Source organism: Phascolarctos cinereus, unplaced genomic scaffold, assembly GCF_003287225.1.
Source record: "Phascolarctos cinereus isolate Bilbo 61053 unplaced genomic scaffold, phaCin_HiC Scaffold_1;HRSCAF=81, whole genome shotgun sequence".
Taxonomy (NCBI): Eukaryota; Metazoa; Chordata; class Mammalia; order Diprotodontia; family Phascolarctidae; genus Phascolarctos; species Phascolarctos cinereus.
In genome coordinates, this window is record NW_027555514.1 from 283,396,825 (window position 1) to 283,415,331 (window position 18,507).

Genomic DNA, 18,507 nt, shown 5'->3' on the forward strand with positions numbered 1-18,507 from the left:
ACTCCACTTTCTGAATTCTATTACATCCACAAACAAGGTTTCATAGAACCTTAGAACCTTCATAGAAAGATTGATGCTTTACTTAACATGCAAAAATACCGACATTCCCATTGTATTCTAACAGTAATTAGTTAGAGAAAACACCATCTACTTTGATGTGACCAATATTTTTATCAGTGATCTTCTGGTTGTTTTTTTTTTCAGCTTTTCAAGTCATAACTGTCTTTCTTGAACATAAGTGCCACGAATCATTGAAGAGATCTCAGCAAAAGGTTATGGGATCCCTTCCCAGGGGATTTGAAAAGGCTTTTCTATTAAAAGCCAGCAATTCATCTCTAGGATGCTGAAGTTAACTGTATGTTTCCTTTTGCCTTAGTCTATAAAGTTACAGGGAATATTCACTAGCATTTGTAAGAGAAAAAAACAATGCCAATTTTAAAAAAATAAACCAATTTGGGTAGTTAGCAATAACTGAATAAAAGAATTTTTTTTAAATTTTTCTGGAAAGGATTAGCTACAATCCTGCCTTGGGGCAGTATAATGGACTGGGTTACAAATCTCTGGAGGTTACTGCAGTCTCCTCAAAAAGACCCCTGCTCCCAACACCACACACACACACACACGCCATGCAAACATCAGGGTCACTTATTCTGCATCCTTCCCATAGTCTTCCTTCACTGTCATTGTCACCAGGTACCTGTATACTGAGAGGCAGGTTACATACTCTTTCTATACTCAAACTATTATAAGCCTCTTCCAACTCCTAAGTTTCAACTCATTGTGGCTTAGGAGCCTGTAATCTTTTCTACTGGTTTCTGGGCATCATTCCATTTTGATTTGGGTATAATACAAACTGTCTATACTTCCAACAGAGAAGGCCCCTGAACATACAAAACCTCTGAATGCAGAGCGTGACCAGGACAAGGGGATAAACTTCCAGGGCTGATGGAATGGATGATCCACCAAAGAAAAGGTTATCAGCAATATTGAAAGAAAAAATATTTACTGGAATGGAAGCCAGAGATAAGAAGTTATTAAAGGATAATAGAAGTGAAGCAGGGAAGAAAAAAATGTAATTATTATATCCTGAAGATAAACTTTGGATGCTTATCCCAATCAAACTAAGCCTTCTGAGAAATCCTCTTCTACATGGGCTTCTTCTGTCAATATTCCCATGGCTACAACCACTAGCATTGCCATGATTCTTTAGAGAAGCATTTCTTCACAACAAATGAAGAAAAAATAAAGAATATTGTTAGAAAGTATTTTACCCAACTACATGACAACAAAACCAACAACTTAAATGAAATAGATGAATATTTACAAAAATGCAAAATGTCTAGATTAAAAGAACAAGAAATATAGAACTTAAGAATCCAATCAAAGAGTAAAAAGAAAAATTGAACAAATTATAAATTAACTTGCAAAGGAAAAAAACCCCAAATCAGATGGATTTATAAGCAAATTATATCAAACATTCAAAGAACAATGAACTCTAATATTATACATACTTTTTCCAAAAACAGAAAAAGAAGGAATCCTATTGAATATTTTCTATGATTCAAATATTATCTTGATACCTAAATCAGGTAGAGTCGAAACAGAGAATGAAAACTAAAGACCAACGTCCCTGATGAATATACATGCAAAATTTTAAATAAAGTACTAGCAAAAAGCCTACATCAACATAGCACAAAGACCATATACTATGATCAAGTTGGATCAATACCAGGAATACCGGGGTGGTTCAATATTAGAAAGACTACAAACATAAAGAACAACATTATGTGAATTCTATGAATAATGTGAACATAAAAATCATGTAATTATATTGATTAATACAGAAAAGGATTTTGAGGAAATGCAATAAACATTCCTGTTTTTTAAAATAGAAAACATAAGAATAAAATGGACTTTCCTCCACCATGGTAAGTAGTATATCCATTATCATATCTAATCAGAACTAATTAAAAGTACTCCCCAGTAAGATTAGGGGCCAAGAAAGGATGACCACGGTCACCACTACTATGTGATACAGTGCTGGAAATGTGAGCTATAGCAACAAGACAAGAAAAAGAAACTGAAGTTATAAGCGCAGGCAAAGGAGAAACAAAATGATCATTTTTGTGATGCGATGGTTTACTTAGAGAACCCTAGAAAGTCAACTAAAAGTTAAGAAATAATACCTTCAGCAAAGTTGGAGGATATAAAATTAATCCACATACATCATCAACATTTATGTATATTACTAGCAAAATCCAGGAAGAAGAGATAGAGAAATTCCACTTAAAATAACTACAGAATATATAAACTGCTTTGGAATCTACCTTCCATAATATACACAAGAACTACACAACTACAACTACAAAATACTACAGACATAAAGACAGATCTAAATAACTGAAGTAACATTAACTGATCACAGGTAGACTGAACTACATAATAAAAATGACAACACTACTTAAAATAATTTACTTAGTGTATTAACAATCAAATTACCAAAGTATTACTTTATAGAACTAGAGGAAAATAATGAAATTCATCTGGAAGAACAAAAGATCAAGGATCTAAAGGGAAATAATTTAATTAAATTAACCAAAGGTTTATCTATTTTATCATAAAACCAGCTCTTAGCTTTATTTACTAGTTCAATAGTTTTCTTAATTTTAATTTTATTAGTTTTTCCTTTGGTTTTCAGTATTTCTAATTTGGTGTTTAATTGAGGATTTTTAATTTGTTCTTTTTCTAGTTTTTTTTAGTTGGATGTCCAATTCATTGATCTCCCCTTTTTCTACTTTATTCATGTAAGCATTTAGAGATATAAAACTTCCCCTAAGAACTGCTTTTGCTGCATTCCGTAAGTTTTGGTATGTTGCCTCATTATTGTCATTCTCTTGAATGAAGTTATTGATTGTTTTTATGATTTGTTGTTTGACCCAATCATTTTTTAGGATTAGATTATTTAGTTTCCGATTATTTTTTAATCTATCTTTCCATGGCCTTTATTACATATAATTTTTATTGCATCATGATCTGAAAAGGATGCATTTAATATTTCTGCCTTTCTACATTGGACTGTGAGATTTTTATGCCCTAGTACATGGTCAATTTTTGTGTATGTGCCACGTACCACCAAGAAAAAAGTATATTCCTTTCTATCCCCATTCAATTTTCTCCAGAGGTCTATCATACCTAACTTTTCTAATATTCTATTCACCTCCTTAACTTCTTTCTTGTTTATTTTGTGGTTAGATTTATCTAGTTCAGAGAGGGGGAGGTTGAGGTCCCCCACTAGTATAGTTTTGCTGTCTATTTCTTCCTATTACTCCCTGAACTTCTCCTCTAAGAATGTGGATGCTATACCATTTTGTACATATATGTTTAGTAATGATATTACTTCATCGTCTATGGTGCCTTTTAGCAGGATGTAGTTTCCTTCCTTATCTCTTTTGATAAGATCTATTTTTGTTTTTGCTTTGTCTGAGATCAGGATTGCTACCTCTGCTTTTTTTACTTCAGCTGAAGCATAATATATTCTGCTCCAGCCTTTTACCTTTACCCTGTGTGTGTCCTGTTTCAAATGTGTTTCCTGTAAACAACATATTGTAGGATTATGGTTTTTAATCCATTCTGCTATCCACTTCCATTTTATGGGAGAGTTCATTCCATTCACATTCACAGTTATGATTACTATCTGTGTCTTTCTCTCCATCCTTCCCCTCCCCACCCCTTTTATGCTTTTCTTACTCCATTCTCCTTTTCTCTCCTCGCTAGTGTTTTGCTTTTGACCACCACCTCCCTCACTCCCGCCTCCCTTCTATCCCCACTCCTTTTTCTTTCCCCTTTTCCCACCTTCCTGCCTACAGGGCAAGTTAGATTTCTATACCTAGATGATTTTGTTATTCCATTCTTGAGCCAAATCTGAGTAAGGTTCAAACAATGTTCATCTCCCTCCCTTCTTTCCCTCTGTTGTAACAGGTTTGTGTGCCTCTTCCTGTAATGTAATTTACCCTTGTCTGCCTCCTCCTTTCCTTTTCTCTCAGTACATTTTCTCAATTAGACCAGATTAATCCATTTACTTGGATACATTTAACCCACTTGATTTTTTTATCATCACATCAAAGTCAACTTATACCCACCCCCTTTATGTATACCCCTTTAACATGGTGTAATAATAATGTAGTTCTCAAGAGTTAAAAGTGTCATCTTTCCTTGTAGGGATGTAAACTGTTTGCCCTTCTTAATAACATGTTGTTTCTTTTTGTCCCGTTTACATTTTTATGTCTCTCTTGAGTCTTGTATTTGAAGCTCTGGTCTTTTTATCAGGAAGGCTATTTTGTTGAATATCCATCTCCTCCCCTGAAAGATCCTGCTTGTTTTCGCTGGGTAGTTGCTCCTTGGTTGTAATCCAAACTCATTTGCCTTACGGACTATCGCATTCCACACCCTATGATCTTTTAATGCAGAAGCTGCAAGGTCCTGTGTGATCCTAACTGTGGTTCCATGATATTTAAATTGTTTCTGGCTGCTTGCAGTATTTTCTTTGACCTGGTAATTTTGGAATTTGGCTACTATATTCCTTGGCGTTTTCAATTTGGGATCTCTTTCAGGAGGTGATTGGTGGATTCTTTCTATGGCTATTTTACCCTCTGGTTCTAGAACCTCAGGGCAATTTTCCTTTATGATTTCCTGAAAGATACTATCCAGGCTCTTTTTTTCATCATGATTTTCAGGTAGATCAATAATTTTTAAATTGTCTCTCCCGGATTGATTTTCCAGGTCAGTTGTTTTACCAATGAGGTATTTTACATTTTCATCTATTTTTTCATTCTTTTGTTTCTGTTTGACTGATTCTTGCTCTCTCATAGAGTCATTAGCTTCCATTTGCCCAATTCTAATTTTCAGCCAATTGTTTTCTTCTATTAGATTTTGTACCTCCTTCCCTATTTGGCCAATTGTATTTTTTAGGGACTTGTTTTCTTTAGTGTACTTTTTTTTTCCAGTTGGCCAATTGTATTTTTTAAGGGCTTGTTTTCTACGGTTAATTTTTGTCCTTCCTTTTCCAAGCTATTGACTCTCTCTTACATACCTCTCATTTCTTTTCCCATTTTTTCTTCTACCTCTCTCATTTGACTTTTAAAATCCTTCTTGAGCTCTTCTAAGAAGGCTTTTTGGGCTTCAGCCCAGTTCATATTCCCTTTTAAGGATCCAGATGTGGGTTTGTTGACAATGTTGTCCTCTTCAGAATTTCTGCCTTGATCTTCACTGTTCCCATAATACGAATCTCTCATACATTTCTTTTTGTTCACGGTGTTTGCTTATTTCCTGGCCTTTAAAGAGATTGAGCTCTCCTGCTGGGGAGCAGAGGGCATTGACCCAAGCTTCTTGCATTGGGAACCTAGGGCCTGGTCACTGGCTTTGTCAGCTGGGGCCTCCAATGTGGGCAGTTGGAGGCTGTAGGGTTCCGGCAGCTTACCTGGTGTTGGGCTGGAATCAGCAACACTGGAACTGTAGGGGTAGGATTGGGTAGTGTGGCTCCTGGAGATTTCCTGCTCCCTGGGGCCTTTCCTTCCTTTTGCTTTCTTCAGCTTCTTTCAGGTGGATGTTTCAGGGTGTTTATCCACCTGAGGCCCCTTGGAGTGCTGCTTCCCTTAGTTTTGCTGAGGCACTGGGAGAACCAGTTGCTGTAGAATGCCAAGGAACCTAATGGTTTTCCATGCTGGTTTCCACTGATTCCCTGCCCTCACTGAGGCACTCGGGTGTCCAGGTGTTGGTGCTTGCCTGCTCCACCACCTGAGTTTCAGGATCTCCTCCTGGTATGCTGAAGTGGGGCTTTCCTCTAGCTTGCTGGGTTGCCTCCCGTTCTGTACTGCTCCCCTTCCCACAGGGCAAGAGGGGCCTTTCCCATTAATCTCTCAAGCTACCTGGGCTACCAGATTGCTGCACTTCAGTCTTTCATCTGGTTCAGAGATTCCAGCGTTTTTCTTGTGGCCTTATTTTCTGGGCTTTCAGAGGTTAATACGGGAGGCTAAGAGCAACTTCTTACTCCGCCATCTTGGCTCCCAGACAGGGAAATAATTTAAAAAGTGGAAATGGATCAGTGCCAGAATTTAAACTATGATACAAAGCAGTAACCATCAAAACAATGTGATACTGTTCAAAAAATAAGAGATCAACCAGAGGAACAGATTAGGGACACAACATACAGAAGCAAATTAATCTAGTGGACCAATGTTCAATAAACCCAAAGAACCCAACTATTAAGGTAGGGATTTACTGCTTGACAAAAACTGCTGGGAAAACTGGTCAGTAGTCTGGCAGAAATTAGGTTTGGACCAGCACTTTACACCACATACCAGATAAGCTCCAAATAGATACATCATCTAGATATAAAGGTGATCTCACAAACAAATTAGAGGAGCAAGGAAGAAATTATCTTAAGACGCATGGATAAGGGAAGAGTTCATAACTAAATGAACGATAAAAGGGATGACAGAAAATGAAACAGACAATTTTGATTACACAAAATTAAAGTCTTTGCACAGATTCAAAGACACTAAGATTAGAAAGGAAACAATTAACTAGGAAAAAAATCTTTGCAGCAAGTTTCTCTGATAAAGGTCTCATTTCTAAGATATATAAGGAACTGATTCAATTTTATAAATATAAGAGCCATTCCCTAACTGATAAATGGTCAAAGGATATGAACAGGTATTTATTAATGGAAGAAATCCAAGCTATCTATAGCCTTATGAAAAAAATGCTCCAGGTCACTAATAATTAGAGAAATGCAAATTAAACCAACTCTCACACCTGTCAAAGTGGCAAATTTGACAAAAAAAAAAAAGGAAAATCATGAGGGTTGTAAAGGGCTTCTTTAAAATAGGCATGTGAAATAGTTTGCAGAGGTATTAACTGGTCTAGCTACTTTGGAAAGCAATTTGGAACTTTACATACAAAAAGTAACTAAATTATGCATCTGCCTTGAACCACTTATACCACTACTAGGCCTACATCCCAAAGAAATAAAAAAATACACAATACATACAGGAATATAGCATCTCTTTTTGTGGTGAAAAGGAACTAGAAACTAAGGGGGTGCCCATTAATTGGGGAATGGATGAACAAGTTGTGGTATATGAATGTGATGATGCAATGTAAGAAATGGAGAAAGATAAAGGTCAAAGAAACCTGGCAAGACTTGTATGAACCCATGCAGAATGAAGTGAATAGAACTAGGAAAACAATTTATATCAGAACACCAATATGATAAGAAATATGATAAAGTAAATGATTAAATATCATTCCAGAGATGATAAATGACAATGAAGATCACTTTCTGACATAGAAGTGATAAATACAACATGCAGAATGAAACGTATATTTTGGACACTGCCAATATGAGAATTTGTTTTGCTTGACTGTGCATATTTATTACAAGGATTTTTTTTTTCTTTTGGGGAGAGGTGGGAGCAAGAGAAAATAAAGCCTTGTAAATTGAAAAAAAAATTAACTTAAAAAAAAGAAAGAAAGGTATTTTCCAAACTGTTTCATCCAGTGAGCATTTGTGGGCTTGAAATGCTGTTACAAAATCCATAAATATGAACCCCAGGATACGGAATTCTCCCCAAGATAAAGGGGGCAAAGTGAGCAAGTGGTTACATGTTTAATATAGACATAATTTCATATTTGATCTTTTAGAGAGTGCAAGCACTGAAATGTTCACCTGCAATGCTTATTCATACACATGCACACACACACGTGTGTACACATACATGCACACGCACACACAGGAAAACACTGCTCTCTAGGCTGCGGCAGACAAAAGAGTTCCTTTTAAATTCTTACATTTCAGAGGAGTGATTCAAAGTGATTTCTTTTATTTATTTATTTATTTATTAGTTTTGGTGAAGCAATCAGGGTTAAGTGACTTGCCCAGGGTCATACAGCTAGTTAAGTGTCAAGTGTCTGAGGCCAGATTTGAACTCAGATTCTCCTGACTCCAAGGCTGGAACTCTATGCACTGTTCCACCTAGCTGCCCCCTAAAGTGATTTCTAAAAAGAAAAAAAAAAACTCAATTGTACATTTCATACACACATAGTTAAGCCACTTTTCTCTACATACCCCAAACACACGATGTTCATCCCTGTACCAAAGACGGTATTTTTATACTGTTTCCACATCTGAAATACATCCCTCTCCCCTTCCACCTAAGTTATAGCAGAAAGAATGCCTTCCAGATTTGGAGTCTGAGGTCCTGGGTTCAAATCTAAGCCTTCCTATTTAGCATAGTGTTGGTGCCTATCTGGGCCTCATTTTCTGATCTGTAAAATACGGTGGGACTTCATAATCTTTACTATTCCTTCCCGTGCTAAAATCAGTGGTCTGTAGTCTATGATCTAAAAAATGGACTCCCAAAGTGGGCAATACTACATCAGGTTCAATTGTGAGGTGTTGAATAAAAATAAGGGGGTAGTGGAAGCATAAGGAAAGAAGAGAAGAGAAAATTTTGAAAAACCATTTGTACATGTTTCATCTGTTGTGTAACAGAGATAAAGTCATGGTGACTTTTAGTTTCCAAATAAACACACACACTGCAAGCCATAACTGATCAGTGGTCAAGTCTGACAACAGGTCTTAACAAAATGTGTGTGTAATGACTTGTTTACAGTATGATACTATACAATTACATGATGCAATATTGTATCATCAAAATTTCAATGCAGGGAAAAAACAAATTTACAACAAATTATTACATTTAAGATGTGTCATTTTTTAAAAACTATATTTTTTCTGAAATGAAGCAAATTTAAAAAACAAAACAAAAAGTTAAAAGGTTAAAGAAAGTAGATTTCCAGGGGGGCACTGAGTAATTTTTTTTAAAAGGGGGTAGTAGGCCAAATAAGTTTGGGAACCGCTAAAAATTTTACTCATCCTCCAAGGTCCAACCTCACTTCCACTTTCAGACTTCTTAAGCACACGGTGATTTATTTCTTCTCTGAGTTCTTGTACTTAGAATCATTTGCACACAGTTAAGCACTTAATTGTTCTCTAATGTTTTCAAGTGTATTAGTGCTTTGCAAATCTTAAAGTAGTATGTAAATGTCAGTCATTCTTACTCCCATTATTTGTATAACACCATAGAATGCAAAGAAGCATAAAGGATGATCCTTGCCCAATGATCTCATACACCTATTGCCAAGTTACAGAAGAGCACGGGAAAGACATTATTGCGTTTCAGTACACCTGTATAGAGTTCTTCTTGAAAGCTTTCCAGCGCTGTTTAGAAGGCCTGTCACACTCACAGGGCCCAGTGTTGCCTTGGCCTCAATATACATGAATGAGAGGTCATTAGTATCTAGCTTTCCTCTAAAACTAGGCAAAAGCTTTACAAGAGAGAGTGTTTCCTGGCCAATGGACACAAACAATTCTAGAAAGTTAGAACATCCGCTGTTGCTCAGGGCTCTCATCGGACTTCCTAGATGGTCACTACTATCTTCTTTGTATCAAGTCTATTAAGGTTGCACCAGACTTTGTTTACCCAGAAAAGGTCCTTCTCTTTCTGTAAATGTTCCACCAAAGAAAATCCTTTCTGCTAATTGAGGGAAAGAAAAGTTTTAACTGGACCCAAATGCTAGAAACTCCACAGTCTAGGCCTATTGCAATGTATTGAACCCAATGAAACAAAACAAATCTTGATGAAATAGAATCTTTGCCATTCAGTGGTTTGTCTTCTAAGGAAACGTTTCTCTTGTCACAACTATAGATATTCTTTAATTTATCAGCACCCAGTCAAAAAGAGGTGAATGAGTACATTCAAAGCAGTGGAGACAGAGTGGACAAAGGTATGGAAGGTTTTAGAGGGTTAGGCTTCCACAGCAAGATAAAAAATTCCAAGATCTTGTGGACAGTCCCTCAACCAATCAGAAAGTGTACCAAAACATTTTGTAAACAACTAGTTCCTTAAGAAAGAGCCCTGGAGGCTAAACCATTGCAATCCACAGGGGTCAAGGATGGGGCCTTGACAGGGCAAAGGCTTTTCTCCACTGCACTTGCTTAATAAGCTTATTAAACATTAACTGACACACCCAGAGGGTGGAGATAGCCACCATTTTTTAACATGGGACCCATGAAGTGGACGGAATTAACAGAACATGGACAAACATGAGATGGGCTGTCCAGGAAGAGTGTAACTCAGATGAATTAGACCAATCCTAGCCCTGGTGGGTGGAGTATAGATCTTACTAACCATTGAAAAGTTGATTCTACCACTGAACCAGTGCCCATGTGCCTGCTTCTCTTGAGAGAAGGGTACCAAAGGCTTTCTTTCACTTACTCCTGTAGTAGATTTTTGCGCCAGATTTTTCTAACAAGGTCTTCTTCAGTTGTGAGAATGTTGAAGCCAATGGCTTCCACTTGGTTTCAGTCTATGCACACTATCCCTGTTTCTTGTTATCACACATAATTAAGAGTCACTTGTCGTTGCCTTTCACAAAGTACACATCCAGAGTACAAGGAGCCCAGGCCGATGCCTCTATTTGAGGCTCGCTTCCTACTGCTAGGTTACATTACCTGAATCCCAAAGGCTATATCCTTCTTCACACTCTTCCATCACCAATGAAGGCGGAGGGATCACGGCAGGTGCTGGTGGCAAAAGCTGCTTTGGTTCTTCATCATAAAATACCATCAGGTCCTTACAGAAAACAAGAGAGCACCTTAGTTAAGCAACAAAGAGTCCCGCCTGGCCTCTTCAGATGGATAAGGACATTTTCGGTTTTAGTCAACATTATAATTTAATCGTCCACCCAAGTAAAGTAGGAAGAAGAAATGGTGAAAATATTTCAAAGGGTATAAACACAACAAGTGAAGAGCCCAAATCAGATGTAATAGTTTACAAATTGGGTAATGTTGTGCAAATGTGGTTCGAATATGCTTTTCTATTGTCCTCCCAGCCCCAGCTGCATATTTAGCCCAGCTGGAGCCTGGCTTATGAGTCAGTCAGTATTCAGGTCCCCACCCTTGGTTGCTCTTAACATTCCTTCAGGCATTTGCAGCCATTTCAACTCAAATCGATTTAAGTATTTAGACTTGAGAGTGACATGAGCAACAAGATGGAGGACTAGACAATTTCTCTGATCCCCATGACCTCTCAAACCAAAACAAAACATGTTCGCCAAAGAGAAAGCAACTTTAGCCATCTCCATGGTCTAGAACACCTAGAATCCAAAAGAAGGTTGAAAACTTCAACATGAACTGACCCCGGCTTCAATCTCTGCCTCCCATGCTCTTAGCAGCGAGGCTGTACCGGTAGACTCAAGGAGCTGACACAGAGCTCAGGGCTTGCAACAAAAGTCGACCTACAACCTTGTCACCCCTCCCTCTTTCCTCTGCAGTGGAGACCCCTGACTCCAGGTGGCAGAATTTTGCTTGGGTAGAAACAGACAGCTAGAATAACAGATGGCAGCCCTTCAGGAGCAAAAACATCTGCTGAGGGCCAAAACCCCGTAGTACTAGTGTGGCAAAGCCCTGAAAGTGCCTATGGCTAAGACAGACAACTAGTTAGCCCCATAGCACCAAGGGAAGCTATGTAGCATTCCACTAAGCCTGAGGGAAAGAACACAGCATCTAGCTGAGGCCAGCTCTCACCACCCAAAAGTCACTTGGGGCAGAGACCCAGGCTGGTGAACTGTGAACTGTGAACTGCCCAACATGGGAAGAGGCTGAGATACTTTGAGATTCAGCCCCCAGGAAACCACCATCAGAAGGGATAGAGTCAGAAAGTAAATAGAGGAAAATGTGAAGGGAAAAAGACTAAAATTACCAAAGATGTTAGGGAGAAAAAACTCCTTTAACACAAACAGATAAATCAACAGGAAAAACATCAACAGCTCTACTGAGCAAGTTTGGGCATTCATGAATGAATACTGTAAAACAAAGGAAAATGATCTCATGCTCAATGAGGCAGAGGACCCTGTGGAAGGTAAGAAGATCACAGAGCCACAACACACTGTTCCTGTTTAAAAGGGAAATGAGAATTATGAGATCAGAATTTATGACCACGTGCAGCAAAAACAACGAGCAGAGCAGAAAGATGTGAATCTGTCATGGCAAGTCTTACCAAAGAAACAAAAGAGAATGAAGTTTGGGAATGCAGACATGCAGAACTGAAGACAACCTGGAAGAAGAGAAGCAAAAATCAAGAGCGCTGAAAGAAAATACGGCCCCCATGCAAGCAAAACATACTGATTTCTAAGACAGGAAGCACAGAGAAAACCCAAGGATCATAGGTCACCCAGAACATGACAGGACAAAAAATCTGAATACCAAAATGCAAGAAATAAGAGAAAAGAATGGCCCAGAACCTCTAAACATAGAAAACGAAATATCAGCTAAAAGAATTCACAGACCATCTCCAGAAAAAATCCAAAGCTGCAAACTCCAAGATGCCTAATAACTAAATTTAACAATTCAATTCTGAAACAAGTTCCACAAGTGATCAGGAGAAAGACCTGCAAATACAAAGGAAAGGAAATTTGAAAAATGCAAGACTAGCTCCCACCAGAAAATGTAGGAGGGAATGGAAGAATGTGTTCTGAAGAGTAATGGTGCTCAGGGTGCCGCCCAGGGTGACCAATCCTGCAAATCTGAGCTTGACCATAAATGAAAAAATAGGAAAGTTCAATGAAAAAGAGGCACTTGGAACTTTTTTAGAATAAAACCAGAACTGAAGAGGTTATTTGCTTCTCAAACACCTGAAATGACAAAAATGAAGTAGTTGAATAAATGCAGCAGCCAAGGACAGCAACAGCAACAGACCGATAGCAGGGAGACCAGTGAGAGGCTTCTTTCTAAACATACACCAGGAGAAGACCTGCACAGGGAACAGTGAAGAGGACAGAGCCTGGCGACACTCTGTGTTTCAGTGATCGACACAGGAGAGTGTATGAAAGAAGGGGAAGGGGAAATAGAAAGGAATAGAGAAATGTGTGATGTGCCCCAGTCAAATCTAGAGCTATCAGTGAAGGAAAGGTGAACCCTATGGTCTCAGAAAGAGAAGAGCCTACAGGGGAATGGGGATGGAGGAAGAATTGAAAAATGAAGAATGAGGTCTTACTTTGGTGGTAGGAAGGGGTTCCACTGATGAATGCTTCTGTGTGTGAAGAGAGATTTGTCTGTGACAGGAACAGGAACTTGTGCTGGGTATGGCCTGAGAGATGTGGTGCCTTAAAACTACTTGTTTTATCTGGGGAAGGGTAGTTGGAATTCCTTAGGGCAACTGGCAGCTGGGGGAGTGCAAAAGCATGGAACCAGAGAGGAGGCAAATGGAGTTAGGGGGTTGGAGAGATAAGCGGGGAATGTTATAGATCAGTGGTGGGCTATATACTCAGAAACATGGTTGGGCAGGGTCTCTACCATGGGCCATGTCCTCTCTGACACCAGCAATAACTGGCTTTCTTCTGGGAATTAGGCACAGTAGAAAATGGGAATCTATAGGGCGAGTTCTACAAGACGGTGACACAAACCATCTAGAGGGGAGAGTCTAGAATGGCTGGATACTCGGGAAGATTTTATTGCATGAGGATACAGAGAATATGGAGAAACTAGATAATTGTAGGGACCGTAAATCAGAGAATGAGGGTCTAGAGTAGACAGAAAGAAAGGATAGGTAACAAAGTGAGTGAGAGAAATCCTTTTTGAAAAGAGGAGCAAGAAAAATGAAATTTTAAAAAATTAATGAATAGGAGTAGTTTAAGTGAAGGAGAGGAAGGGGAAAATCTATCTTACCTGAGAGGGAAAAGACAGAGAAGAAATATTTAAGCAGATAAAAGCAGGAGAGAAAAAGAAACTAATAAAACCTTAAAGGAAAATAAGTAGAAGGGATCACGGGTGAGGGGAAGAGAGCCAGGGGAACAGGGCCACCTTAAGAAAGATTAAAGAAAGTAACCGGAGGAACATAACACTGTGTTTATAGAACAAGAGGGGGGAAATCATAACTTGGGAGAAAAAACAATTTTAGTGACAGATGGAGAAAGATATAAACCTAACATAACTTTAAACGTGAATGGATTAAACAATCCAATAAAATGAAAAAAGAGTGACAGATTGGATAAAAAAAACAATACCCTATTATCTGTTACTTATACATTACATATTTAAAAAACAAAGGCATACATAAAATAAAAGTTAAGAGATAGAAAAAATTTACCACATATCAAGTAAATAAAAAAAAAACCTTTGAGTTGCAATCATGCTAACAAAGCAAAATAAACATTCAAAAAATAAAAAAAAGATAAATAAGGAAACTATATTATGCTGAAAGGAACCATAGACAACAAACCAATATCCAGTGATAAACCAATAAGCTTGTATGCTCCAAGAGCCTTAGCATTCAAATTCATAAAGGAAACATATCTGAGCTACAAAAAGACATAGACAGTAACACAATAGTGAAGGAGAATTCAATATCCTTCTCTCAGTTTAGGATAAGTCAAACAGAAAAATAAAAAAATAAAGGAGAGGGGGAGAATAAAGAACTGAACAAATTGTTGAGGAACTACAGTTAAAAGACTTATGGCATCTTCTAAATGGGACAGCAAAAAATTATACATATTTCTCAGCACCACATGAAACTTTCACAAAAACTGACCATGTGCTAAGGCACAGATATATTGCAAACAATTGTAAAAAGGCAGTTAATATATCCTTTACAGACCATAACACAATAAAAATAATAATTGGTTTAGGGACCACAAACAAAAGACACTGACTTAAATGGAGACTTAACAATGAAATCCTTAATAATGAGTGTGTCCAAGAACAAATCATAGAAACAGTTAATAACTATGTAAAAGAAAACAATAAGGATGAAACAACATACTAAAATTTCTGGGATGCAGAAGTAGTCCTCAGGGGAAAAATCATATCCTTACAAACATGCATTAACAAAATAGAAAAAGAGAGAATTAATCAATTGAATATGCATTTTTAAAAATTAGAAAACCAAAAAATAAACAAACCTAAAATAGCATAAAGGGGAAGATATTAAAAATTGGAGGGGAAATAGATAAAATGGAAATAAAAACCACAGAAATGATCAATAAAACTAAAAACTGGTTCTTTGAAAAATCCAGTAAAACTGATAAACTTTTTGCTAATCTGATCTAAATATGAGAGCAAAAAAACCAAGTCAGTAAGATAGCAAATAAATGAGGTGAAATCACAGCAAAACCAGAAGAAATAATAAGAACAATTGTAACATATCATGCACAATTATAGGCTAACAAAACTGAGAACACAAAAGAAATAGAATATCCTAAAAAACATAAAATGCCCCAAATATTAGAAGACTGGTTAGAGATCTTAAAAAACCCAATCTCAGAAAAGGAAGTAGATATCTGTAAAGGAACTACCAAAGGAAAAAACTCCTGGTCCTAATGGATTCCCAGGAGAATTCTTTCAAACTTTTAGAGAATAATTAGTACGTGAGCTTCATAAATCTCAAAAATTGAGAAAGAAAGAATCCTATCAGAATCCTTTTATGAGACAAATATAGTCCTACTACCTAAACCAGGGAAATATAAAATACAAGAAGAAAAGTATAGACTAACATATTAATGAATGTTAACTCAAAAATTTTAAACAAAATCCTGTCAAATAAACCTTTTTTAATATCATCAAAAGCATCTATATAAAACCAAAAGCATAACCAAAATCAAAATAAAAGCAAAATCATATACAATGGAAATACATTAGAACTTTTTCCAGTAAATATGAGAATGAAGCCAGGATGTCCACTCTCCCCACTATTATTTGATATAGTTCTGGAAATGCTAGTAATAGCAATAAGATATTAGAAAGAAGAAAGAAATTAAAGGTATAAAGATAAGTAAAGAGGAAAGAAAGCTGTCCCCATTTGCTGATGATATGATGATTAATTGGACAATCCTTGGGAATCAGCAAAAATACTGAACAATTGCTGTAGCAGTCCAAAGCTACAAAATAAATTCTCAAAAATCAACAGGATTTCTATATAATAATAACAAAACACAAAAAACAATAATAGAAAGAGAAATCCCATTCCAAACTACTACAAAATGTATAAACTATCTAGGGATAAACCTACCCAAGTACACAAAAGACTTGTTACAAGCACTGTCCTTAAAAACAATTTAAATACCTGGAGGAATAGTCAGTAGACCATGCCAACATAATTAAAATGACAATTATTACAAAAATTAATTTACAGTTTTAATTCTATACCAATCAAATTACCAAGGGGATACTTTACAGAACTTAATAAAAAATGACAAAATTCATTTGCAAAAACAAAAGATCTAGGATATCAAGGAAAAAGGTGAAAAGAAATAGAGATGAAGGTAGAATAGCACTTCTAGGCCTCTAAATATAGTATAAAGCATCAGTAATCAAAACTATCTGGTACTGGTTAAAAATAGATCAATAGAACAGATTAGACAAGGGAGATTCAGAAATAATAGAACTCAATAACCCACTTTGATAAAGTGGAAAACATAAATTTCCTAGGCAATTAAAAAAAAACTCCTTATTTGACAAAAACTTCTGAGAAAACCAGAAAGCATTCTGCAAGAAATTAGGCTTAGATCAACACTTTACACCATATTCAACAATATATTCTAAATGGATTCATGACCTTACTATTAAAATCATACTATAAAAAAATTAGAAGGGTGGGACATGTATGCTTAACCAAACAAGAAGTAGAAGCAATTACAGAAGAGAAAGTTGATAACTTTTGATTAGTTGAAACTGAAAAGCTACTGCACAGACAACATTAATGCACCTAGGATAAGAAGAGAAATGGTCAAATGGGGGGAAAATATTTGCATCAAATTTCTCTGATAAGGGTCTGGTATCCAAGATATATATGGTGAGATTATAGACAGATAGATATACACACACAGATGTATGTATGTATGTATGTATGTATGTATGTATGTATGTATGTATATGTACACACGCACATATATATGTATTTATGTATATATACATGTATATTATATATCCACTTCCAAAATCATAAATGCTCAAAGGATATAAGATATCAAGTAACAATAAAACAAAGTCAAAAGAATGAAAAAATAGAAGAACATGCAAAATATATCATCAGGAAAACAACTGACCTAGAAAATAGATCAAGGAGAGATAATTTAAAAATTATTGGGTTACTTGAAAGCCATGATTAAAGAAAGAGCCTAGACATCATATTTCAATAAATAATCAAGGAAAACTGCCTAGATATCTTAGATCCAGAGCATAAAATAGAAATCAAAAGAATCTACTCATTACCTTCTGAAAGAGAATCCAAAATGAAAACTCTCAGGAATATTATAGCCAAATTCCAGAGCTCTTAGGTCAAAGAAAAAAGACTTCAAAGCAGCCAGAAAGAAACAATTAAAATATTGTGATACAACATTCAGAATCACACAAGATTTAGCAGCTTCCAAGTGAAAGGAGTGGACAGCTTGGAACATGATAATCCAGAAAGCAAAAGAGCTAGGGTTACAACCAAAAATCACCTACTGAGCAAAACTAACTATAATCTTTAAGGGAGAAAAAAATGGATATTTAATTAAATAGAGGGCTTTCAAGCATTCCTGATGAACAGACCAGAGCTGAATAGGAAATCTGACATTCAAACAGAACACTCAAGAGAAGCATAAAAAGGTAAACGAGAAAGAGTAATCATCAATAAGGTCAAACTGTTTACATTCCTATATGGAAAGATGACACTTGCAACTCCTAAGAACTTTGTCATTGTTAGGACAGTTAAAAGGAGTTTACATGGAAGGCATGAGTGTGAATCAATTATGTTGGAAAGATCTCCCAAAAAATTAAGAGGTAAAAAAAAGGATGCACTGGGGGAAAGGAGAGGTAGAATGGGTAAAATGTTCTCACATAAAAGAGGCTTGCAAGGAAAAGATTTTATAATGGAAAATGGAAGGACAGGTGGCGGGCAGTGCTTGAACCTCACTCTCATCAGAATTGGTTCAAAGAGGGAAGAATTTATATACACACTCAGCTGTGTATAGAAATGTAACTTACTCAACAGGGAAAGAGGAGGGGAAAAGGATAAAAGAAAGGGGAAAGAGGGGTGATAAAGGGGAGGTGGATTAAGAGAGGCAGTGAATAGAATCAAAATAGACTTTTGAGGAGCGACAGGATAAAAAGAGAGAGGAAGAAACAGAAGATAGGGATGGAGGGAAATACACAGTAATCATAATGGTGAATGTGAATGGGATGAGCTCACCCATAAAACAGAAGCAGATAGAAGAATGGATTAGAAACCACTGTTTACAAAGTTACATTTGAAACAGAAAGACACACATAGAATTAAAATAAAGGGCTGGAGCAGAATCTATTTACAAAGATATATTTGAAACAGAAAGACACATATAGAATTAAAATAAAAGGCTCCGGCAGAATCTAATATACTTCAGCAGGAATGGCAATCACAATCTCAGACAAAG

The 18,507-nt window shown here is 36.6% G+C and overlaps 1 protein-coding gene across 2 annotated transcripts in view; it reads right to left on the bottom strand.

Annotated features, from left to right (window-relative positions):
* Positions 1-18,507, bottom strand: part of ENTHD1 (ENTH domain containing 1) — a 120,186-nt gene that overhangs the window by 43,169 nt on the left and 58,510 nt on the right. For both annotated transcript variants that reach the window (XM_020982663.2, XM_020982664.2), the window contains exon 5: positions 10,574-10,694. In XM_020982663.2, the coding sequence (XP_020838322.1) occupies positions 10,574-10,694 (121 nt within the window). The remainder of the gene's footprint in view (positions 1-10,573; positions 10,695-18,507) is intronic.